The sequence below is a fragment of the Bradysia coprophila genome, unplaced genomic scaffold (assembly GCF_014529535.1).
Source record: "Bradysia coprophila strain Holo2 unplaced genomic scaffold, BU_Bcop_v1 contig_350, whole genome shotgun sequence".
Lineage (NCBI taxonomy): Eukaryota > Metazoa > Arthropoda > Insecta > Diptera > Sciaridae > Bradysia > Bradysia coprophila.
In genome coordinates, this window is record NW_023503608.1 from 3,113,996 (window position 1) to 3,139,127 (window position 25,132).

Sequence of the window (25,132 nt, forward strand, 5' to 3'; positions counted from 1 at the left end):
ACAGCCCGCGGGTCACCTTCCTTGACCACGCCTGACCGATTGATTAAAAATATTTTTTCATATGAGTCTAAATATGATGACATGTGCTCACGTCTCATCTGGCTTGACTGATAAGACTTGAAACAGATTGTTTCTGGATTGATCTGATCTGAAAAAAGTGGATATTAAATCAGTCAACTGAATTTGTTCCGAATCTGATAATTTTAGATCGGATTTTTCAGATTCAGTTTGAGCTAAAATCTGAAGTGATCTTTTTAACTAAAAATTTTAATTGAAACTTTCCTAAAAATTCAGATTTTAAGATTTCAGTAAATTCAGTTTAGGCTAAAAAATTTCACATCAGGTCAGACTTTGTGGCCATTCTGTACAAGGAAATTGAAGCCATTTTGATAGCTACAATACTTTGTAGTAATTCTGTCTATATAAGGAAATCCAGTTGTTTTATTTGCCAAAGTGCCGTGATGTGTGTACAAGGAAAATCCATTTCTTTTGATAGCCACTTTGTGGAAATTATGTATCAGGAAAATTCAATCGCTTCAACAGCTACAGTGCTTTGTGACCATTATGTCCAAGTAAATCCAGTTGTTTTTCTGTTCACACTTTTGTTCTGCAGAATAATAATCTACATCAATTAAAAATAAGTTATTTTCATGCTTCGGGCCGAAAATGGGGGGAATTTTTCAAATTTTCTTGGATTTTCGGCTCTTTGCATGAATATTCACATGTGTACCTGTTTGGGACGGTTGATATAAGGCACTGTCGCATGTAGCCCTCACTTCGTTCGGCCTACAATCCGCGAAATTGCCTAAAATCAATCGTCCAAAACAGTTACACAAATGACTATTACACTTCACACGGTCTATTGTTAGAATTTTTTAGAAACCCTGGCACCAATTTTTCATTTCAAATTTCACCTTCAAAATCACTCTACATTCCAAATTTACATCTTAACACTCAGAATTTCGCACATTAGAAGACTTTCCTCATACGTACTGCTATAGTCCGTTGCTAAAGCGCAACGATAAAAATACCGAAAATTCTAATTACATTTATATTAAAAATATTTGTTTTAGATCAGTGAAAGTTGCCTGCGGGCTCGTTTGTTCACCCACGTACGGTCGTTCGAAAAATGGTCAATGGGCATTTCTACGAAAAATATTTTTTTTAATAGTTTGTCACAGCTTGCTAGTGAAGGTGGTCCGCGTCGGCTGATTGGTTCTATAATGACATCAGTTCACCACCCCCTATCATTTGCGCTCATAACCAATCTCGCAGCAATTGTTTCTATGAACTACGATGTGATGGTGCCTGCGAATAGCATTTTCAATAATACTTTGACTATTCGCCAGCGCCTGCGAATAGCATTTTCAATACTAATTTGACTATTCGCCGGCGCCTGCGAATAGCATTTTCAATACTAATTTGACTATTCGCCGGTGCCTACGAATAGCATTTTCTAGAATGTAAAGACTATTCACAGGCGCCTGTAAATAGTCACTTCGTTTAAAAAAACGCTGTAATGCGTCGATGTCCAGCGAAGCGTCGATGCCTCTTAAGTCGCTTTTAAAAAAACATTTTAATTTTCAAAATAAAACTTTAAAATTAAGACAAGGCGTGCGCCCTAAATCTTTGACCTGATCCCCTTCGATGTTTATCTCCATAGACACAATGTCTCTCGTTAAGAGACACAAAATTTTCTGGGATGAAGCAACCGTAATAAGAATCGTTAGACAATATTGTGTGGAACATAATTCTATTTACATAATAAATTTTGGTTGTTACGCCGTTTTACATTAATTGAAGTATAAAGTTTACAAAAAATAAAAGTGAAAACACGAGAAAAATAAATCGACTTTAAGAATCAAATTGACTTGAAAATCCATGATCACTCTTCAACAACATCCACACGAATGACAGCAACAATCACATGAATTATATTCTGAAGATACAGACGACGAGTAATCGTCATCGTCGTACCAATACTCGTCAATTTCGTTCAGTTGTTTCTTATGATCTCCGCTCCAAACACTTTTCAAAACTGCCCAGGCAGCGTCATTTTTCGCTTCACTTATACTTTCTCCTTCGCCAAAGTAGTCAATACCATCGATCTGATGGAGAAATTTAACGTACGTTAACTACAGGAATAGGGCCGTTAATTTAACAATGCTACACCTACATTCACATGAACTTCACATTTATCTTCTCCATCAGTGTCATCAGTGCTAAGGGTACGGTACAGTAAATTACCGTACATCTCACTGAGTTTTTTGAACGCATTTTTGTATAATGTTTGTGTGCTTCTCTCATGGTCACCGGACTCAAAAGCAGCTAGCACCTTCGTTGCACACACATTGTTTGCTTTCGATTGCGTTTCACCTCTTCCAAAGTATTTGACAAAGTCCACCTGAGCAAACCGAAACGAAAAAAAAAATCATGAAAGATCCTCTACGAATTGATGTGTGAAGGTGTATGTCTGTGCAAATCAATATTTATTCTACCTGAACAGACACGTCAAATAATCCCTTATTCTTTCGGATCGACTGAAAAATGAGTCCTCTTCGTTTTTCTTTCAGCAAATAAAATGCATTCCGATTTTCGCCAATTTTCTTGTCGGTGTTCAGATTCAGTAAGGCGCTAGCTGCGGCTTGATTTTTTGCGGTCTCTAACGAAAATCCATATCCGAAATGCAAGTCATCGTCGACCTTTGGCAGAGAAAGTTGAATAATTTAAGCAAGGAGATTTAGTGTGCATCGAGTGAGAGTTTTTCGAATTAAGTTTAGCAGAGACGAAGGGTGTCACCAACGGTATATTAATTTTAGTTCCATCAGTATCTGCTTTTGATCGAAGCTGAATCAACAAATTGATTCAAATAAGTTCTAGGTACTTTCTGTGATATTTTTCTTCAAGATAATTTCTGAAAAGTTTTTACAGAACATTCTTCCAATTGTAGCTATTCAGTAGGTAACTTTTTTAAACTCCTTGAATTTTCACTGACGGTGATTCAGTGAGTTAGAACGAGCTCGGTGCTATGAGTGCGAATCACCGGAGGTCTCAATTCTGTTAAACCGTTTAAAAAGAATAGGAATTGCATGGTTGTCAGTGCTTTAGGTCACCTGGATGACGAGAGACAACGCACTCCTTCAAACATGAGCATTACTCTAAATAGGGTACTGAAACTTGACAGTGTGTCATATAACACTATGATCACTTTTGCTTGAAATGCGTTGCGTGGTATCAAAGCAGAACGTTGTGGGTCTCCATCACCTATTCATAGTTCAATATCAGGGAAGACACGCATACAAGAACAATTTTTGTCGAGTGTTCCTGAAGAGCCCAGCGGTTATTGGGACCAGGGAAGTAGTGTTTCATCATACTCTGAATATTGAGCCCAATCGAACCCATTATATCACCACCACTGAAAAAATATGGCGTTACATATTGTACAGCCAAATGTTTTCTTTTCTTGTAGAAAACCAAATGGGTAATAATTTGAGACCCTACTTTCGTAGTATGCAACAAATAAATAGAACATCCCACTCGAACAACTATACTACGTTGTTCACAAGGGTTCAATTCAATTCAATTCATAATAAGCAAGTAACTTACGGCGACAGTTACTGTAAATCGACCATTTGACTGTTCCAAGCATTTGTAAGTCACCGATCCTTTCAGATTCTCCAATTTAGAACAGAAATTCGAGTTATCATTCATAGTTTGAGGACAAAACAATCTAAAAAATTAAGAGAAAACAAGCTTATTAGAACTTTTCTTAGAATATTCCTGTATAACTGCAACTCGGGAAGTGTCGGTGAAAAAATCGATTTATCACTGATCTAAAATCAGTCCGACACAACCACACAACAAAATCGATTCAAAAAAAATATAATTAGTCGCGCATCATGAGTAGATGAAATCAACAAAATTAATTTAAAATATTGTATAAAAAGCCGGGGGGATGGTAGAGTTACCAATTTACAAGGTTCCACACAAGTAATTTATTGACGTGTCCGAAAAATGGATCTGATGCACAAAAATATGGACCGTGACGTATGACTTGCACGAAATGATTAAATGTTCAGTGTTGAGCTCACATCACACTATCAAATATCGATTTATGAGACCATAGCTAATAGTAAAATAGCCTTGCATGTTGAAATGTGGTGACTCTAGGAGTGACCTCTCGTGAGCTAAAGTTACAAAAAAAACATTCTGTTTTATTAAGATTTCCGTTGCTTTAATTTTAAGTTTCTTAATTTGTTAGTTTCGTAAAAAATATTTTTAATCAAGAGAATACTAGCAGACCTCCGTACTAATTTTGGTCATTGATGTAGAAAAAATTAGAAGCGTAGATATGACCCAGTTAGATACAGTTTCAATCCAAAACTGCTACTTCAAAAAATCATCCAAAATCTTTTACTTCAATTTTTTAACATTTTAACAAAATAAAGGACCACATAAAATTTGTGTCAACTGTCGAGACAGATCATTTCAATATCATACATATAGTCAAACCATTAACCTGTCACGTGTCACATACTGTAATGACAAGCTCTCTTGTCATTTATATGGTAAAATGCATGTTTAAAAAAATTGAAGTACAAGATTTGAAATCAGCAGATTACAAATATTTTGATCGATGGAAGTAATAGACCCGATAATAATACTGGTCATATACTTGCCGCCTGTAGTAGGTTAAGGCATCAGTCTAAAAATACCAAGAAATATTTCTTTGAATTCAAACGATTGCCAGTGAATCATCAAATCAACGCAATGTAATAAGCTTTGATTCAGTCCTTAACCTTTTACAAATAGTAAAGAATCGTTTGTTTGATGCAAATTAAAATAGTTTCCTCTGCCAATCCTTAATAATTAAATTCTGATACTTGAGAGAACGGTCGACAGAAATCATAGCGAATTCTTGTGTTCTTGGCTTAAACTCTCGACGGCGCAGCATCGATCTTTAAAAGTGCTCATATTTTGCATGGTGTTCCGTCATGCTTTTGAGGTGAGTACGTCAATTGTACAATCAGCCCGTATCAGTGTGGATAAACGTTTCTTCGTCAGGACATTCGTATTTAAGAAATTTGTGTATTTGTCAAATATATACAATGGAATCTGACCAGAATCAAGTACATTTAACGACTCCAGTATCTTGCAATGACAAAGAATTGAATTGTGTAAGTACACGTAAACTGGAAAATAAAGTTTTTGAAACACGTGTAGTTGAATGCACGACCATGGTTTTGAATTCAACAATAAACTTTTCGTAGTTGTGAACAGCTACATTTTGCTATTATTTCGCTTCACTGACGGTAAGACAAGAGTTTGTCATTTGTCCAATTATCGAATCTTTTATTTTTTCCGATCTAAGAATTCAAACATGATCGCTTATACTTCGCCGTCTGCGAGTCAGCGAAAGAATCGCCAAACTTTCATTTTTGTTAAAACCTTTCTAATCGTTCTTCAGGTCTCAAGTCCATTAAATCATGATGCTAAATCGCCGACGATGCTTGAGAACATGTCTGATATGGAAGGTAAAATGATTGTTGACTCCAAAAATTCAAATTAGTCCATTGTGTAAATTAGGCTATCATGTACAGATGATGGGTCGCTTAACGTAATTCTTCGACGAGAAGATGCAACTGAGTCAAAAATGGATGAGATGATGGACAAGCTCCTGGAAATTCTCGATGAAACGATTACCATTTTAGATGCAGACGTCGATGAAGATGACAACAGTGGTTATTACGTTTTATCTGACCCGAAGGGTCAAAATGAGACAGTTGCCTTGGGTGATGCTATCATTGCAAAAGAGAATTCCCAAAATAATCATACCGTTGGTTGTCAAACAGAAGCTGAAGGTGAAAATATTACCTCTGCCGTCTCGAAGAATCAGAATGATGGGACAAGTTGTGAATTGAATGAATTAACCGAGTCACTCATGATTGTCCTGATGTTGTTTAGTTTATATTTTCTACTATCCTCGATGGTTTAACGATGTACATTTTATGTTGAGTATATTAAGTGAAATATTGTAGGTGGTATTGGATTATTGATGATTGTTACAGAATAGTGGAATAAAAGTTTGGTATTTTACCATAGTTCTTGCATACTCCGGTGACGTTTTTCTTTCATTTGTCGTAGCGTTAACCAAACCGTCCACATCACACAGTTTATAATCAGTTCAGTTATCGTACATAATCTTTAAAAACAACTGAATCCCAACTGATCTAAGTCGAATCAAAGGCATTATTCCAAATATTCACTTTCAACCTTTTAAAAACGACAAGCGTATCACATCATAATCATGTTACTCCATTTTCGTGAAATATCTCCTTATATTCAATATTTTCACTAAATATATCAGCTTGTCATCATATTTGGATTCTAAGAATTCAAAAAGAATTTTGTGTCCTAAGTAACTTTAACTAAGGCTCGGTAAAGGTCAATCGTAGTCAAAAATCAGTCAAAGTCATGTCACGTTATTTTCAATGATGTTCTTTCTCTGGAACCTGCAATCCCATACCTGGGTTTACTGCAATCTGTAGGGAAGTTTCAGGTAGCTTGAAATTTTCAGATACGACCTGATCCTAAGTACGACATATAAGACCGATAATATGGAAGAAAATTTAAAAAAAGAATATCTGAGGCCTGTCTTATACATTCAAAAGTTTCATGTCAATTCTGGTCAAGTTTCTATTAGACTGGCGTCTTAATGGGCTCTGACCTGTTAGTCGATCTAATCCTGTGAGTCTAAATGTTCCGATCTATTTTAAAAATATTGTTCAGCTACTCAAAACCTAAAGACTTGCTGCTCAGAAAAAGATCTTCAATCAGAAATTTGTTTAAATTGTTATTGTCTACTGCGACTCTTAAATTTCTTCCAAATATTCCACCCACAACTCGGTGCTCAATGCTGTGGGTAACACCTAAAATTAAATTTCCTTAAATCAAACGTCCCAAACAGGTATACATGTGAATTTCCATGCAAAGGGCAGAAAACCCGAGAAAATTTGAAAAATTGCCCTCATTTTCGGCCCCGAAGCATGAAATTTTTTATTTAATCAACTCTTGTTTTTCTCATGGGGCGAGTTGATTTTTTTTCTCTTTGTAGCTGTCATTTTGTGAAAAATTGTGAAACAAATTGATGTGTTGCTTCGTGTATAAAAACGGTTATTCACGCCACGCACGGATGAAATAGTTATTTGTGTATCTGTTTTGGACGATTGTTTTTAGGCAATTTCGCTTGTTGTAGCCCGAACGAAGTGAGGGCTACATGCGAAAGTGCCTAAAATCAATCGTCCAAAACAGATACTCAAAAAATTTTTCATGTAAGGGGTCGAAAACCTGAGAAAAATATCGAAACTCCCTCATTTTCGGCCCTGACACATGAAATAGTTATTTGTATGCTTGCTAAGAGGACCAAAAGTAAAGCTGTCAATTCGTGGGGCGAATTCTTTACTTTCTTTACTTTCGGTCCTCTTAGCAAGCATACAAAACTTAATACGTAACTCTTTCGGCCTACTCAATCCATACGTAAATAACTATTACATAACAAGTGATAAAAAGCTGAAAAGTAGAGTTTTCGTGTGAATTTTGTTGATCCGAGGTCAATTAACACATGAAAACGATTCTTTTCAACTTTTATACCGAGTTATATTATAGATATTACACACTCGTCACGAAGAAGTCGATTCTTGCCGAGACTGATAGTGACAAGTGTGTACTCTGTTTTATTACATAAGTGAAAACGAGACAACAATTCAGACCGGAAGTGTAATTTTTGAATTATTCTTCTAGTTAAGTAATTTTGATATCCGAACACCGCGCGTATGTGATAATGGATTTTACCTGCTTTTGAAACCTAAACCAAATTTCTTGTTTTCCCTAGGTGTGCAATAAGCCAATTTCGACCCTAGGGAAAACAAAAGCATGTAAAATTATGTGTTCCCCTTGGGGAAGAATAGGAAATTCCTACTTTCGCTATTGTAGGAATTTCCTATTTTCTCCACTTGATAAACAAATAACTATTACATGTGTGCGCTATGATCAACAATACTTTTTCCCTTCAATTGGTCATGATTTTTGTTGTCGATACTCTTCATTTATTCCTTCCATCTCAAATTCATTTACATGACAGCACGCGACAAAGTACACTTTGCATCACTGTTTGTTACTGTGAAAAAGTGCTTACCGGCCCCAAGCATGTAATAGTATGTTACTTACCAATGGGGCAAATGGTGGAGATGGTATTTCTTGTGTGAAATCTAACGATCGAAGCGTAGCCGAATTTTATACAAAAACTTTAGGTAAAGTTTTGGTTCCGTGAAATAATGTTAATTTTACCTCATGTTTTTGAATAAAATATAAAACGTACCTGCGGGAAAATTTGCTTACTCACTCTGGAGATGATATCCCTCGCCTTCGGCTTCCCATCGTCAGTAAGCAAATTTTCCTGCAACTTTGCAGGTACGTACCTTCCCGCATAATTCACTTAGTTAACCTCTTTCATAGACATTATATCAGATTATGATCGTTATCGAATTTGCCACTTGATTTGATCTAATAGACTCTCATCAGTCTCTGATAATAACCTATGCGATATTCAAATTACCTTCAGAACATGGCTACGAAATTTCGACGGTTGTGTTGTGTAAAATGTTACGCGCCTTTTGATAGAAGCAAATCATTTCGGTTCATTCTTTTGTTCACAATTTCTTTTCAAAAGTTAATTATTGTCCCATGAGCATTATACGTCAACGGAAAAATATTATAATTGTAAAATCAAATTTTTATTTTTGTACATTGTTTATTTTTGTATACCAAATGGAAAACGAGAAAATTCCGCTAAATCCCGTTGTTTTCCAGAAATTGGATTGTGTAAGTAGAATGCGATCAAGAAAATTTTGTCTAACATGAACATCAAGCGTCGGTCAACCACAGTGTCACATCGCGCTAATATGTTCTGATAACAATGGCTGCGCCTTCAGGATTATTATTCAATAAACGTAAAAAACGTCCTAATCAAGCAAAAATTCAATTTTTGTCGTCTTCGTCATTTTTACCATTATTTCATTCGAAGACTTTCATCATTTTTCATTTTTTATAGTATTTCGTATTTTTTTTTGTCTCTTGTGCTGTTGATGTCGTCATCGTCCTCTTTCAATTTTCGTTAAAAAAAACCACAAAATATTTACAGGGACCAGAATCGCCGATACAGCTTCCGACATTAGCAATTGATTTTAACGAGATGCAAAATGAAAGTGAAAACGAAATTGATTTCCTATTGGCTGACGGCGAAGGTATTACAAACTTACACACAAATCAATGAACAGTTAATCTTGAGTCTCAAAACTTTACTTTCATGCTGCTCGAATAGGCAATCACACTGTACATGATGTGGCCGAATTTCATGCAGTGATGGATTCTATCTTGGAAAATCTGGATATTTTGATTCATATCGTCGAAGATGCTGGTCCACAAGATGTCGACCTATCTGTCTCGAACGATACGGATCTCAGTGGAAAATTGTCTGAACAGCATAACGTAGCCGATGATAGTGGCCTGTGTAATAGTCTAAGCGACGAGTTTATTAAATTGATTGATTCATAAATTTAAACGTTACACGACAGGAGAACATTGGGTTGCGGGATCTATGAGTGAAAATTGTTTTTTTATCGAATTTTATTTTTTTTCGCTGTTTATCAAAATCTGAATATCTATTATTGTTAAGAATGTGTTCTCACTCTTTTTTTTCTTGAAAACTATCGTCAAAAATTAATTAAACTAAATTTTTTGTTTATCAAATTGGCAAACGAGACACAGAATGAATTTCGAACCAAAATCAGTATAACGTTAGGGACTAAAGGAATAAAAAAAATATTTTTTACAAAAATTGAAAGAAGAAATTATTTATCACTTTTAAACTAATAACTTTGGTGGTTTTCGTAAAATAAAAGTCAGCATAAATGGACTACAATGTTTGTTGTTTTATCGGTTGGGTGGTCATCGACTATCTGTAATTTTCGACAAAACGAACTTTTGCTATGAAACTGAAAGTTCAAGCACTTGAGACACATATATTAAGTATATTGCCTGGAACCTGATGAAACGGATAACTCAATTTTGGCTAAACCATAGCACTGTCTATTAGAGTGCTATGGCTAAACTGATTCGTACGACAAATATCTGATTCCTAATTGGCGTTGCTACTTTTCAATTTCAATGATCAATTTTTTGGAGCGATTTTTCCTATTTAAATGGATGAAGACATCATGATGGAAAATTTCTCTCCACTCTACTATTGAGATTTTATTACCCTATAAAGCTTTTTATTGAGACATCATCGACTGACCTCTTGTGAATATGAAGAAGTTTATTAATTTTTCGTGAAATCTACAAAGAACTTAAGACGAATCTACACTAGGCTGAATTGTAGACTACATTTCGGGGCAAAGTTATTATTATTTTGATGATAATTTTGGACTCGCATCCTTTTTCGAAAAAGTGCGACCATCGTTTGGTGTTAAAATGTGTTAGTTTTCAGCAAAAGTTTAAATTTTTGTGGTGATGCGACCTAAATCCGAGAAAACTCAAAATATGTGTCAATTTTCGTGAAATATTGAGTTTTATCAGACTGAGATTACATCACCACAATCATTTAAATTTTTACTGAAAGCTAACACATTTTAACACCAAACGATGGTCGAGTGTAACTGCCTATTTAGTGGGCTTTTAATGGTGTAAACTTACGAAATAAACGTTTCTGGACAATGGGCGGGATTTTTTTTCTACTTTCTGCAAACTGGGCTGTACTGTGGGACAAAAATGTGTAGTGCCCACTCATATCTACGTCAGTATTTTAATATGTGATTTATTTTTCAATTGAACAGTTTATTTCAGAAAATAGTGCGGAAAATAGTTGTTTTGAAGAGTATGGAGTCTTCGGCTCAGCATACAACCACACGACTCAAAATAACGATTTCCGCACAATTATGTAGTTTATTTTACATCTGAAGAGCGCCAACGGGGATTTTTCTTTTGCCATGCTCCCTGCGAAAAATGAATTTTATATAGGAAGTAAAAGCACTTTGTAAATGTTAAAGTTGAAACAGAAACTTTGTGAAGACATTTCCGCATATGTTTTTAGAAATTTCCCCAAAAATAATTTTTGAAAAGATTACAGGCTTTAACATTTCAAATGTCTCACTGTCATTTTTTTCAAAGAATGTCATTGTGAATTCGCAATGACACAATGAAATTCTCAGAAAAATTTGAAATGTCGAAGGCTGTAAGGGAACTATGAAAAATGTGGAAAATGTGAGAAAATCCGGAAAAATATTTTCATAAAAATAATCCCTGATAATTTGAAATTATAGGTAGACTGCTAGAGACGGACACTTCACCTGATATTTGCGGATATAGAGTTAAATGCGTGTTCTCAGTATTGTGAGTAAGTATACAATACAAAACTATTGTCATAGCAAGTGGTGAATGTATTTAGTCAATAAAAGTACAAACCAGGTATGGTACATCCATACAAGCCAGATTTTTCATTGAGCGGTGAGTTTGTTTATATGAAATCGTTATTTCCTCCACTCCATACAAATTTTTAATGAACGTATACTCTATAGGAACCGGAGGATATAGCGATTTCATATAAAAAACTCACCTCTCAATAAAAATCATTGAAAAGTGAGTTTTTTATATGAAATCGCTATTTCCTCCGATTTGTATGGACAGACCATACCTGGCTTGTACTTTCATTGCAAATTTTGTCATTAGATCATACACATATAGAGTATACTTTCATTGCAATTAATAAGCTCGACCCACACTCGAGCTACAGCTTCAGTGGAATTAACTGTAGAATTAGAACCAGTTCGTCGGTTATTCAATTCTGGTCTTCGCTGTTGAGTTGACAACAGATGATCATTCCGCGAAAGGTTAGACTAGTACATGAAATGTAGCCCATAATTCTTTGCAAATAATATGTGATACTACCAATGAACCGTTGCCCTTGACGAGAATGTCTTATGTTCTGAAAGAACAATATTTCAGACACTCACGAAGAATGCATTGTCTACCTGTGACATGTATGTCACTGTCACAAGAAGGCCAGTTGCACAAAAATTTGTTAAATGCATTACAGATTGTGTTAAATTTTTCCGGAAGCCATGGACGCACCATTTCCCGCATTTGATTTTATGTTATAAAAATGCTTCTCATAAGCACAGATAAAACGTTTTCCGATACAGTTTGTATGGCAACAACGTTCGGAGCATATCAAATCAGACAGTCAAAGAAGAATTTATTGCAAAGTGTCAACTTTGATTACGAGACGAGACATTTTTCATTCAAACTTCGACTTCGTGGAATTCGTGGCAGTTTTGCTTATTTTAAAAATTCAGCGTAATGCTGGAAATGCGATGTTGTACGAATTGATGAGCGTTGAGTGAAGACATCTAAAATTAAAATAAAATGACCACCAAACGCGATGTAAACAATCCATGGAATAATAAACCATCGTCTGGCAATCCGGCGAATGCAAAATCGAATAAAGGATCCGCAAATACGAAACCGAAGAACAAGCAAGCAGATCAAAAGTTTAAAGAGGCAAGGGAGAAACATGAGGAATATGCCAAAAAACACAACATTTTGGACTATGACTCAAGTTCTGACGAAGACCTGGAAACGGGATCTATGCTCGGTAATTGTACTGATCATTCATTCGATTTGCAATAAATGCAATGGATTTCGTGCTCGCGTTACAGAATCCGTATTCAAGAACTATGCCGGAGACAACGCAGAACTTCAGCGTACACAGGACTTTTTGGAAAATGTTTTTCAGTCAGGTTCTGCGACTTGCCTAATCTGCATCGCAACAGTTAAACGTACCGAGGCTGTGAGTTCTTATCGGTTTGTTGTGATATTTTTCTTTCTGACACGTTGAATACTCATAGATATGGTCTTGCGAGCATTGTTTCTGTTTCTTTCACTTGGCGTGCATACAACGTTGGGCGAATGATTCGACGTCACTGAAGAAACTCCAGTACGAGTCGGAAGTTGACTACTATAACAACCGTGGCGAATTGATCGTTCGACAGAAGAAAGTTGTGAAATGGGACTGTCCAAAGTGTCGCAAGGATTACAATTTCAGCGAGGTGTGTCAATGACTTCATCTATTCCCGTGCCAATACACTTGCTAAACACACAACACTCTTGCAGATACCAAAGCACTACACATGTTTTTGTGAAAAAGAATTGAACCCACAAAATCATCCATGGTTGATCCCACACTCTTGCGGTGATTCGTGTGGAAAGGCCCTGAAGCCAGATTGTGGACATAAATGTGTTCTGCTATGCCATCCCGGTCCCTGTCCACCCTGTCCACAAGTTGTAATGACATCTTGTCTATGCGGTACATCCAATCCGAAATCGATGCGTTGCGCACAAAAGTCTTGGAAATGCGTGGCCAAGGTTAGTATCTCGATAATAATGAACTTTGAGCGGTCGTTGGTGCAAACAATAATTTGGTTTATAGTGCAAGTTGAAGCTCAAGTGTGGAATTCATGTGTGCGGAGTGATTTGTCATGACCGAAGCAAATGTCCGCCATGTTCGAAGAAAAGCAAGCAGTCCTGTTTGTGTGGCAACAGTACGCAAGAACGCAATTGCGACGACCTGGTGTGGCAATGCGATAAGAAATGCAATAAATTGTATCAGTGTGGAATACACAGCTGCCAGCAAAAATGTCATATCGGCGATTGTGGTGATTGTCCACTGGGAAGACCGAGAGAATGTCCTTGCGGAAAGCAGGTAAATGTTCACATGGCCGTTTTATCAGTAGGGCATTAGGCTTACTATTCCGCCTGTATCTGTGCGTGTGTGGTTAAGAAAATCCAAATTGGAATATGAAAAGCTAGTGCTGAGGTAGGGACATTTTGGGACCGTTCATAAATGACGTCCGCGGTTAGAGGGGATTTGAATGGCCCCTTTTGGGTATATTTACGGCTATGTAAAAACTCCAACTAAGCGGACGAAAGAATCAGATGAAACCAATCAGCGAAACGGAAATGATGCGGACATGAAAGTCGGTTCAGTTCAGTGTAGGAGATACTAGCTGCAATCAGTCCAGTGACTGGAAGCTGGGCTACTTGCCTCAAAAGTTATAGGAGGAGGTCTGAATCGACTTAATGAGAGTGAGAGAGGAAGACTATTTTCGATGTCGCTGACAATGTTTGATGAGGCACTGACCTAAGACTATTGTTTTTACAGAAAACGAAAGCGCCATGTTCCGAAGAAATTGGTCCCTGTGGTGACACTTGTCAGAAAATGTTGGAATGTGAACAGCATATCTGCGTCGAACGATGTCATAAGGGAAATTGCTCTCCGGTAAGCCACCGAACCATCCAAAACTATAAAAATGACATTTCCATCTATTGCTTATTCATCTTCAGTGCATCGAAATAATTCGGAAACAATGTCGGTGCGGTCAACATTCCAAAGAGCTGCCGTGCTCCAAATCGTTTCTTTGCGACACGAAGTGCAAACAGATGAGAGATTGTAACAAGCATGCATGCAGTAGAAAATGTTGTGACAACCAGTGTCCGCCGTGCGATAAAGTATGCGGAAAAACTCTGTCTTGCGGAAAGCATAAATGCACATCGTTGTGTCACCATGGACCGTGTTATCCTTGCACGGCAAAGGCACCAGTGAAATGCCGGTTCGTAGACTTGCGAGATAACCAGAAATTTTGTTTTCGTGTTGAGACTAATCCCGTTTCCTTCAGTTGTGGCAAAACGGTCATCAATGTGGCTTGCGGCCGAGAGAAGAAGACAAAACCACCAAAGTGTTTGCAACCATGCCGGTAATTTGAGTTAACTGTTCGGTCTTTGAGGCAATTTTTATCATAATAATCCCGTTTGATTAGCATCCCATCCAAGTGTCATCACGACAATCCGCACAACTGCCATCAATATGAATGTCCACCGTGCACTCAATTGTGTTTATTGGCCAACGATACAACCAATTGCGATCACCTTTGTCAGGTGAAGTGTCACGATTCCGTTAAGGTGTCATTCATCGACAAAAATTTCAAACCGGCCGGTCCATGGGAAAAACAAGTTGAACGGGTGAGACTGATCTGCACCTCTGTCTAGCTTTTTGTCCATTACACGTTTCCATTCACAGATCGAAATACAAAAACTGCCACATCCACCATGCAATGTCGAAGTTCCAGTAGTTTGTATTGGTGGTCACGAAAAAGTTCTATGGCCCTGCTGGAATTCGCAACCGTCATCGTGTGGTAGAAAATGTGGCCGGCAGCTGTTTTGTGGCAATCACTTTTGTCAGAATCAGTGTCACAGTGTGACTGACATGAATTCCAAAAAGCAAGACGATTTATGCGGTCCGTGTCAGGAGGATTGTATCTTTGAACGATCAAACGGATGCATCCATCCCTGTGAAAAACCTTGTCACACTGGCGAATGCGATTTATGCGTTGCTAACATCAAAACGGTTTGTCACTGTGGACTAACGCAGGTCTACTACAAATGCGGAGACTATTTCCGGCATGAATCCGATGAAAGTGCTTTGGCGGCAGATCGTGAGAAAATGAAAAGTTGTGGCAATCGATGCATCAAAAATGTAAGCTTTCCGCTAAAGATGATGTGTGTTCCAACCGATTTACATTTCTTTTCGTTTAGTACAACTGTGGACATCGTTGCATAGATGTTTGCCATTCAGGAAAGTGTCTGAATTCCGAAGCATGCAAGAAGAAGGTATTGCGTATCCGTATTACATTACTTCAATCTAACGCTTTCCTAATGCACACTCCCTCACGCCAATTTCAGTCAAAAGTCTACTGCGAATGTAAAACGCGAAAAGTCGATGCAACTTGTGACAAAATTCGTGCTGGTTTTCAATTGACATGCGACGATACGTGTAAGGTTCGCCGCGAGGAAATGCGTCTGGCTGCCGAAGAGCAAGACCGGAAGCAAAAAGAGATCGAAGACGAAAAGAATCGCTTGGAAATGTTGGACTTCGAGAAGAAATTCGGCAAGAAGAAGTTCAAGGAACGAAAACGGAGCGTGGTTGAGGAAACCGAGAGTAAAGTCTGGATGATTTGGATTGGTATTCCGGTTGTTTTAGCTGTAGTCAGTGTGATTGTGTATTTTGTCTTTGCTTGATACGATTTGATACTAAAATAAACCAATGTGCTGGTGTAAGAAAGTTGTCGTTCATCGTTTGAGAGCCAAATGAGGAATGACGTCACATCGCAAGTATGCGTAACCCTTGAGGATTGATGATATTACAACTTTCGTAACTCCTTAGGTTTCCCACTCCTTAACTGTAGAGGATTTGTAACTCTAAAGTGTCTATTACTCTCAATCACTCATGTAAATGAATTCTATTTCCGTTTATTGTCTTCCGACAGTAACTTCATCCCTTTCTCTTTCATCACAATATCTCTAACCAACATTTGAATGGGAAATGGAAGTAAATTCATCCATTGGATCATCCATAAATAACTTCTCGGCACAGACACCATCAACTGATTGCGAAGTATTGCATTAACAGCTACTCTAGCCACGTATGTGGGTGATATGATCGGAAATCGGACGTGCGCAGCATCAATGATATCCTTTCGCGTTGCAGCCATGAACGGAAGAATCGATGTACATTTGATACAGTCGTTGCCTTCTTGGCGTAATTCTTCGTTGAGGGCAACTATAAAATTTTGCATTGCTCCTTTGGTCGCCGAGTAAATTACTGCACCACCCGTCGGATGTACGGCTAAATGTTTCAATAAAATTGAATAAAGTAAAGAGTCAGGAGATCTGCATTTTTACCGCTCAATGAAGCTATTCCGACAATGTGACCACGTTTCCGTTTGATCATTCCTGGTAAAAATGCTCTCGTCACCTGATGAATTAATGAAAAAAATAGACTTCCGGCATATCCATTGGTACACTTACAACTTACATGAATCTGTGCGGTAATATTTACGTTGATTATTCGTTCAACATCATCGCCTGTGTCTTCTCGCAATGATAGCAATGGGACGATTGCGGCATTATTAATTAGAATGTCCACGGGTGCCATGTCCTTCTCAATATCAATTTTCAATTTCTTAATCTGCTCGGTGCTTGTTATATCCACCTGAATGAATAGAAAATTAGAATCTGCGTTTTTATGCGATTCAACGGAAAAGACATCACATGGTAGGCTCGAGCAACCACATTCATCTTATTCAGTTGCATGACAGTTTGTTCAGCCGCCGTGACATCCATGTCTGCAATGGCGATGTTACATCCTTTGGCAGCAAATTGAATAGCAATCTCTTTACCAATGCCATTTCCACCACCCGTAACCTGTGTTTGTTGGGTATAGCATAGTTATAATCACAACAACAATATCATGCATCGTATAATACCAACCAATACAGTCTGTCCAAAAACGGATTTCTTTGCCGGTTTCACTACCACTTGATATAAAGCATTGAAAAAGTGTGGTATACTTAGCAGAACCACTTTGATTATGTCGACGAATAAAACAAACACAAAACAAAAACACTCCAAAAATGTCCGATTCTTTATTGGTTCAGCTGGAACGTAGGGTTCGCGACCGATGTCGTGAATATTTTGCATTTTTATTGTTCAAAATTAATTAAGCGACTGGCTTATCTCCACGAAAGTATACTCTCAGCTGTAACCGTTAAAATATTCAATGAATTTTTAATATAGGTATGCATTGACTGGGCAAGAACGATGTTTACTTCTACAGTAGCACGTTGCCTCTACAGTTTCGTTTCGTTTTAATAAAAGCTCAACTCTTTATAAACAGTAGAAAGGTTGCGCAAATGCATTATAACTTATGAATAAGACAACTAATGCAAGCTATGAACGGTCTCTCAATATCGAAACATATCTTAAAATCTTGTGATGCATTTGCACACCACACCTAATAATTGCATAATTTTCGAAAAGTTATTGTGAGAATGTGCAAAGAGTGTACACAAATTAAAAGAAAAAAAAAATTACTTGCCGTCCTCGCAACGCAAATAAGTTCAATGCAAAAAATGTACGTCCGTAGTCTTTCGAATTGATAATTCAGCGAAACCAGTTTCTGATGCGTAATTGTTACATACCACAGATGGCAAGCATATCACTATTGCTAATTAAATAAGTCTTTTATTTCTTTCGATCGAAGAATTTTAGATTGATGCAAAATCTTTTACTTCATTAACTTTAACATTTACATTTTGCTGTGAAAGCCCACGGTACAAATTCCTATTTATATTGTCTCTGTTTTATTTATTTTATTTTTTTATTTTATTTTATTTTTTATCGTTTACCGACCAACTAACAGGACGAGGCCCAATGACAAGTCAGTCCATACAAATGAAAATAATGATAACAAAGGGAAAATCACAATAAGTTTAGAATAGAAAATCAAACATAAAATCAGAAAATCAAACAGAAAAAATCATCTAGTCAAGTCCGTGTCCATTCGAGTAAACCAAATCATCCAGGTGCTCACCAGTCGAAATAGTTTCTCACCAACTCTTTATACTTATTTATGGTGGACCCAACAACATTTAGACTGCCAAAATAAAGATCGTGATTTAATTGTATTCTGTTGAGTGGCGAGTTTCTTTGATAATTCGTAGTCATTTTCGGCAGGTAAAAGATCGCGTTTTGTCTTGTCGTTCTCACTGGTTCACGATACGAGAGTCTTAGCGATGTGTCAACATGATTGTGGACGATCTTGTAGAGCATAATCTCATCGTTCTCCAAACGCCTCGATTCAAGTGAGTGCATCTTCAGATACTTCAATCGTATAGGATACTCAGGCCGCGGATTAGCAATCTGAAATTTAAAATACATTAGCCTACTAAATTTCCTCTGTACCCTTTCAATCTGGTCGTTGGCATTTAAGTAATGAGGATTCCAGACTGTCGAACAGTATTCAAGTTGTTAAGAGATGCCATATACGACTGCACAAGATTAACACTATCTTACGACCCACTTACCGCACGGAGAGAAATCATTAGGTATTAACTTCCTCTGGCACTATTGGGTTATTTTCGACATGAGTGAGATGTTCCAAGGTTGGTTCCTAAATTTTGGGATGACAGATGATTCCTCTGGCACTTCCTTACTTCCATCGGATTTCTTAATGATCTGAGTTATATTCGACATTAGTGAAGTGTTTCAAGGTTGGTTCTATAAATTTTGGGATTACAGATGATTCGTCTGGTACTTCCTAACTTCCATCGGATTTTTTGATGAATTTGGGTTATTTTCGACATGACTGAGGTGTTCCAAGGTTGGTTCCTAAATTTTGGGATGACAGATGATTCCTCTAGCACTTCCTAACTTCCATCGGATTTTTCGATGTATTTCAATCTACGTCAACTACACGGAAAAAATAATGTGGCTATTGGTTTCTAGATTTTGTGATTCAGACTGATTTCTCTAGCATTTTTTAATTTCCATAAGGTTTTTTGATGTTGTCGAAATGACACACTTACAAAAGTGGTGATATCAGTCAAAAAACCCTTAAAGGGTAAATGTGACGCAAGTCCTTTATCTTACTTACAAAATAACTGATATCGCTGAGGGTGACGCATTGTGCGTCGCACGCAAAAGTTTTATCAACAAAAAATTGACTCAACTTGACAAATTGACTTTGTGAAAGAAAATTTTACAACAAGAAATTTGCGTCACAAGTGGCAGATGTTGAGGAACGTATTGTTAGGAAAATGGTTGAAAAATGTACTGAAAGAATTTAAACGAAAGAAAACAGAATCATCTGTCACTTGTGACGCAAATTTCATGTTGTAAAATTTTCTTCTCTGAAACTCGCAAATTTTACCAAATATGAAAGAAAAATTTTGAGCTACTGTCAGCCTTTACGTAGACGGTTTCCAAAAATAATTTTATGGTCATTGATAGAGGAAATGTTGCTCTACTGCTAGAACTATTTATTAGCTTCATCCCTCAAGTATCTGCCGGCTTCCCTTGCACTCATAGTACCAAATTTTTGTACAACTGTTATTAGAAATTCAAGCACTGCCGATTGCAACCACAACCAGTGTTCCACCACTCTCTCTCTGTAGACATGATGGGCTATGCACCACTGTCACCGACGGTATCGATAAAAATCAAATATTTTTGTAAGACCTTAATCAGGGCCAGCTGACTAATAATATCAAAAAAATATCAAAAGTGCTTCCAAATTCTCAGTTAAAATTCATTCAGCAGCACCGTGTACCAATGAGGCCTTTAGTTCAGAATAAAAACTTACACTGAAAGTTAAACACATTAGTCTTATGTAAAACGAAAGCGAAAAAGAAGAAAGGAATTCAACTTAAATTTGAGACACCGGCTATCTATATTTCATAATTGGGGTGGCTATATCAGAAGATTGTCCATATAAATGCTCAAGATTATTTCTCAAATATTGTCGTTCTGCTTTCAATTAAAATGACGCAAATTTTATGTTCTGGAATTTACAAAAATATCTAGATACCCCAATACGACTGCGTATACCGACTAGTTAAATTCATTGAGTGTCCAAAATCGCTCGAAGTGTTACTTAACATTTGAAAAGTGTTAAAGTTGTGAGCAAAACGTAGTCGTTTTGTGAGAAAAGTTAATTCGCGGTTATCACAAAAGAAAATGGGCAACAGAACTTGTCCAAATAAGAATTTTTGTGAGAAGATTTTCCTTTGATACAAAAATTTTTTTTTGCGTTAAACGAAAATCTTTTTTCACAAAAGAAAACGTTTTTCACAAAAGAAGTCTGTTTCGACTTTTTCCTCCGTGCGGTGTTGTACTGATTGTAATTTTTAGCTCAAAGTGATATGAGTGATGACCGAATACTGATCTCCCAAGTAGCATTTCAGAAAAAATAACTTATTCGTTAAATTAACGTTGTAGCAACGTTGCCACAACGGTTGTGCAACCGTTGTTGCCCGGTTATAGTTCAACCTAGGTCAATTAACCGTTGGATAACCGTTAAACAACGAAAAAGTTAAAAATTATAGTTGCTCTACCTTCAATTTTTAACTTTTTCGTTGATTAACTGTTATCCAACGGTTAATTGACCTAGGTTAAACTATAACCGGGCAACAACGGTTGCACAACCGCTGTGCCAACGTTGCTACAACGTTATTTTAACGAATAAGTTATTTTTTCTGAAATGCTACTTGGGGCTCGGAGTTAAAAAAATTTCTATCTACATGAAATTGTTCAACAGTCCCGTTGATAACAACAACTTTTTCGCTTCAATCAATATCAGTACACACAGAACCGTAATAATATTCACAAGCACTGGCAACTGATTTTATTGTTTAAATTGATCTGAAAAAGGGACAATTTACTTTTCTAGCTATCAAGATTGAAACAATTGCCCCAGAATTTATCAATTGTATGATACACATGACGGGTAACTCCAGATAGACCATGTGCCTCATTCGGGTAGCTCTAAAAAACAAAATTTATTTTCTGTGATGAGAAACTTCTTGCTTTGAAAAGATCGTAAAATTCTTACTGCTTGTTCGAACTGTACATCAGCGTTAACTAACGCTTTAGTTAGAACCATCGCCTGTTGGAAATGAACATTGTCGTCAGCATTACCGTGCATCAATAACAGCTCGTGGTTCTTTAGCTCGTTAATGTGTTGAGTGACATCGGTTGCATTGTAATTCACAATATTGTCGTCGTCCGTTGGCAAACCCATATACCGTTCCGTGTAAATGGAATCGTAATAAATCCATGCGGATACCGGTGCAACCGATACTCCGCATTTGAATATGTGCTCGGTGTCTGTGGATAAAGCCATTGCTGTTGCATAGCCTCCATAACTCCAGCCCCAAATTCCCGTTCGAGTCTCGTCGATGAATCGATATTTTTGCTGAAGATATTTTGTCACCGCAATTTGATCTTCAATTTCGACTGTGCCCATTCGATTGTTCATTGTGAAGAGCAGCTGTTTTCCCTTATTTCCGGAACCGCGTCCATCAATTTGACAGTGGATGATTTTGCGCGACGTGACTTGATAGTCTTTGAACCCAATCGAAAACGAGTTTGTCACTCGAACCGAATTTGGTCCACCGTATACTTCCACTACCATTGGGTACTTTTGGGTTGACGAATTTAAATCAATTTCCGGTGGAAGTGTTAGCTTAACAGCGGCTGTGAAACCATTGGCTACCGGAACATTTTCGAAGTGGACGAGTGGTCGTTGGTAATCGTTCAAACGTTCACGATTGGCTGTATTTTCTTCCCACGATATAAGTTCAAGTCTCTGTAAAATTGGATCAATTTTTGATACATTTCGGAAGATACACAAGCACCACTTACATCGGCGGTGCGATAAATTCTTGTATAAGAAGGTCTAGGTCCAGAGCATGACAATGCAAAATATGTGAAGGCTTGACTGAAACTTGCGCTAGCATATTCGCAAACCTCGTCCTCCGATCCAGTAACTTCGCAAGTTAAACATTCGTTATTTTTGTACACATGTCGGGTATGTGGTTGATGGGTCAGTGTAGTAGTGAAGTAACTAATTAATTGAAAGCAAAACTGGACTCAAGTTTGCGAAAACAAAAAAAAATCAAAATTACACGTCATTTCCATCATCACTGAATCCATTGATACTCTGAACGGTAAACTCATCAGGAAACATTGGAATTGGTGCGACCCCTGGTGTACTTAGTGTGTAACGATGTACATTTCGCCAATTACCGTTTCCGAACCCAATGAAAAAGCAATGATCACCCGAAGGAGTGCAACGTGGGGTACTGATTTCAACCCATCCTTCCGGTTCACGCAACTCAAAACCCTTTTAAAAAATGAAGACATGGTGGAGTGATTTCACAGTCGCCAAATTCACATTTTACCTCAAAACAACTCCTATCGCCGGATGTACTACAAATCTGATAGCTTCCTTCATTTTGTCGTCTATTCAGCCAAAATGCACCTACTAAATCATCAGTAATCCAGTTTACAGAATACAGTATATGATCTTCCTTTACTTTCTCAATTGGAGCTGGAAATTGATGCCAAGTAAGAGTATCGTCCGTTAGGTCAATATATCTAAAGGCTACGGTTGGATTTACTCGTCCAGGCTAAAGATAAACATTTTTCTGTTCGTTAGATACGCCCTTAAATGGAAAGTACAGTCTGTGAAAACCTTTGGGTATCGAAGAGCAACTTCTTTCTCATACTGATCTTCATACAAAACGTATGTAAATTCCTCAACTTCGGTATCATCGAAGCTTCCAATGGCAATTTTCTGTCCGTTGGGCGAAAACCATAATGCTCCACCACTGCCGAGCACTTCCTCTGTTTTTAAACGAAATTGTTGACTATAAAGCTAAAAAAAAACAATGAAAAACGAGGGTAGACCTTCATAGACCCAATCGGGAACGCCATTATAGATGACACCATCAACTCCATCTGATGTCAGTTGAATTTCTTCGCCGGATGCTCGACGAACGAAAACGTTGTTCTTAAATACGAAGGCGACATCTTCTCCGTTTGGTGACCAGACACAAAAGTTTAAAAGTTCACCGTTGCCTATGCTATATTCATTTCTGAATAGTTGAATGAATTGATTAGTCATTTTATCATCCGGTTGCCGAATCACTTGTACAATGATGACTTTATGTCTAAGGAATTATAATTCGAGATAAAATGTTTGGTGGCAAGAGAAGCGTTAGGAAGCCATTCTTTACCATTCCAAACTTTTTCTTTCGACAAATATCCCTTTTGTACAGCAACAAAGAGTCATTTTAGTCATGATTTAGTCTCAAGAATAATATACCATACCCGCTTTCAATATCATAAATTCTGTATCGTGCCACAATCGAATGTCTAAAGATACTCGTCACATCATATCGGTTTAGAATTTTCTTGTAGTCAGCCGAAAACGTATAGGTGGGGTAGCGACTCTGTTATATTAAGAGTGAACGTAATTAATGCTAGGCAAATAAAAATAAAATTAAGAAGCTTGATTGCCTCAGAATAATATAAGGCATGTTCATGTGAGAGATCAACGCACTTCAAGCAAAAGTGCTTCGAGTGACAGCTGTCAAATAGAGTACTATTTTCTATGAATTTTTTTTCCAAATTTTTAACAAAGCCAAAATTCATTTAATACACTGTCCCGTTTCAATACTATATTTACAGTACTACTCAAGCTTGAAGTGCGTTGGAGAGATGTATATGACGTCGTAAATGATTTTTTTTATTTTAAGTGTTTCTGATACAAAGATAAGATTGGTATAGTGTTTATAGCATTAAAGTTCCCATTATGTCTACCTTAGAAAAACCGACCCCATTGATTTATGAGAATTTTATATGAAAATGTGAATGTTTAGCAAGGACTATTCTAAGAAAATACTTTCCCAATTTTTCCTTTTGGAAATTTGAAAGAAAAAAAGATTTGGAAAATAATTTCCCGAAAATAGTCTCAGATGTTAAGTGAGACATTACAGTGGCTGTGCTCAATCACACCATACACTCTTCGCTTTATAGCAAAATTTAATAAACTTACTAAAACGGATGCTTCCAAAAAGAATTCAGCATTTTCGGCAGTTACGTTATATGCCTGGAGATCCCCACTTCGGAATATGAATTGATCATCTGTGAGAAGTGATAAGATGCGGACAACAATTAAATCGCTGATAAACCAATCATCATTGAACGATAAGATTTTTTTATGGTTTTCATATGTCTAACATGGCTGCTTACAACACTGACGATCTATTGCTACATTACCTGAAATCCATGAACCGTTAAATCCGCGGAAAGAAAAACGACTGGGAAAAATGTCGTCGAATTCGAACGGCAATTTGTCGCTTTGCCTGGTGTTGACAGGTATTGCAGTTATACAGCCTATTGAAAGGTAGACCAAGCACAAGATGGCACACTGATTGCGGTGACCATTTTAGTATCAAATTTTTGAATCGTGCACTAATAACTTGATACCTACCTTGCCTTTCCTACATGTTGCCATGTTGAACAATAAATTTGAACTAAATCATCCAACGATACACTTTATCAGTTTGACGACGTTTGATTACCTATTATTTCAAATCGCTGATTATCGTCCAACAAT

General features: G+C 37.2%; 6 protein-coding genes across 8 annotated transcripts; 3 read left to right on the forward strand and 3 right to left on the reverse strand.

Annotated features, from left to right (window-relative positions):
- Positions 1-1,736: 1,736 nt before the first annotated feature.
- On the reverse strand, positions 1,737-4,125 carry LOC119080240. The gene is made up of 5 exons (XM_037188489.1): positions 3,969-4,125; positions 3,607-3,730; positions 2,499-2,702; positions 2,177-2,404; positions 1,737-2,108 (listed from the first exon to the last, which is right to left on the reverse strand). Exons 2-5 carry the CDS (start codon positions 3,709-3,711, stop codon positions 1,893-1,895), a joined length of 753 nt encoding a protein of 250 aa, XP_037044384.1. The 5' UTR covers positions 3,712-3,730; positions 3,969-4,125; the 3' UTR covers positions 1,737-1,892.
- An 865-nt stretch (positions 4,126-4,990) lies between these two features.
- LOC119080241 lies at positions 4,991-6,121 on the forward strand. Its single transcript, XM_037188490.1, has 3 exons — positions 4,991-5,177; positions 5,468-5,534; positions 5,601-6,121. Exons 1-3 carry the CDS (start codon positions 5,109-5,111, stop codon positions 5,993-5,995), a joined length of 531 nt encoding a protein of 176 aa, XP_037044385.1. The 5' UTR covers positions 4,991-5,108; the 3' UTR covers positions 5,996-6,121.
- Positions 6,122-8,715: 2,594 nt separating this feature from the next.
- LOC119080242 lies at positions 8,716-9,971 on the forward strand. The gene is made up of 3 exons (XM_037188491.1): positions 8,716-8,880; positions 9,200-9,302; positions 9,380-9,971. Exons 1-3 carry the CDS (start codon positions 8,743-8,745, stop codon positions 9,610-9,612), a joined length of 474 nt encoding a protein of 157 aa, XP_037044386.1. The 5' UTR covers positions 8,716-8,742; the 3' UTR covers positions 9,613-9,971.
- Positions 9,972-12,297: 2,326 nt separating this feature from the next.
- LOC119080243 (NF-X1-type zinc finger protein NFXL1) lies at positions 12,298-16,231 on the forward strand. Its single transcript, XM_037188492.1, has 12 exons — positions 12,298-12,709; positions 12,774-12,904; positions 12,963-13,163; positions 13,228-13,479; positions 13,544-13,816; positions 14,276-14,392; positions 14,458-14,723; positions 14,790-14,867; positions 14,931-15,132; positions 15,191-15,646; positions 15,706-15,780; positions 15,853-16,231. Exons 1-12 carry the CDS (start codon positions 12,481-12,483, stop codon positions 16,186-16,188), a joined length of 2,616 nt encoding a protein of 871 aa, XP_037044387.1. The 5' UTR covers positions 12,298-12,480; the 3' UTR covers positions 16,189-16,231.
- Positions 16,232-16,366: 135 nt separating this feature from the next.
- LOC119080245 (uncharacterized oxidoreductase YoxD-like) lies at positions 16,367-17,814 on the reverse strand. The gene is made up of 5 exons (XM_037188493.1): positions 17,440-17,814; positions 17,221-17,373; positions 16,985-17,161; positions 16,852-16,924; positions 16,367-16,795 (listed from the first exon to the last, which is right to left on the reverse strand). The coding sequence occupies exons 1-5, from the start codon at positions 17,647-17,649 to the stop codon at positions 16,410-16,412; spliced, it is 999 nt and encodes a 332-aa protein (XP_037044388.1). The 5' UTR covers positions 17,650-17,814; the 3' UTR covers positions 16,367-16,409.
- A 3,523-nt stretch (positions 17,815-21,337) lies between these two features.
- LOC119080246 (venom dipeptidyl peptidase 4-like) lies at positions 21,338-25,132 on the reverse strand. 3 transcript variants are annotated; one of them, XM_037188494.1, is made up of 11 exons: positions 25,007-25,132; positions 24,793-24,943; positions 24,569-24,657; positions 23,842-23,963; positions 23,419-23,606; positions 23,204-23,355; positions 22,911-23,138; positions 22,635-22,852; positions 22,372-22,573; positions 21,560-22,315; positions 21,338-21,492 (listed from the first exon to the last, which is right to left on the reverse strand). In XM_037188494.1, exons 1-11 carry the CDS (start codon positions 25,028-25,030, stop codon positions 21,394-21,396), a joined length of 2,229 nt encoding a protein of 742 aa, XP_037044389.1. In that variant the 5' UTR covers positions 25,031-25,132; the 3' UTR covers positions 21,338-21,393. The 3 variants fall into 3 exon arrangements, with proteins under 3 accessions (XP_037044389.1, XP_037044390.1, XP_037044391.1); XM_037188495.1 differs by lacking the exon at positions 25,007-25,132 and having other exon boundaries at positions 23,419-23,616; positions 23,842-23,961; positions 24,565-24,657; positions 24,793-24,810; XM_037188496.1 differs by lacking the exons at positions 24,793-24,943; positions 25,007-25,132 and having other exon boundaries at positions 23,419-23,616.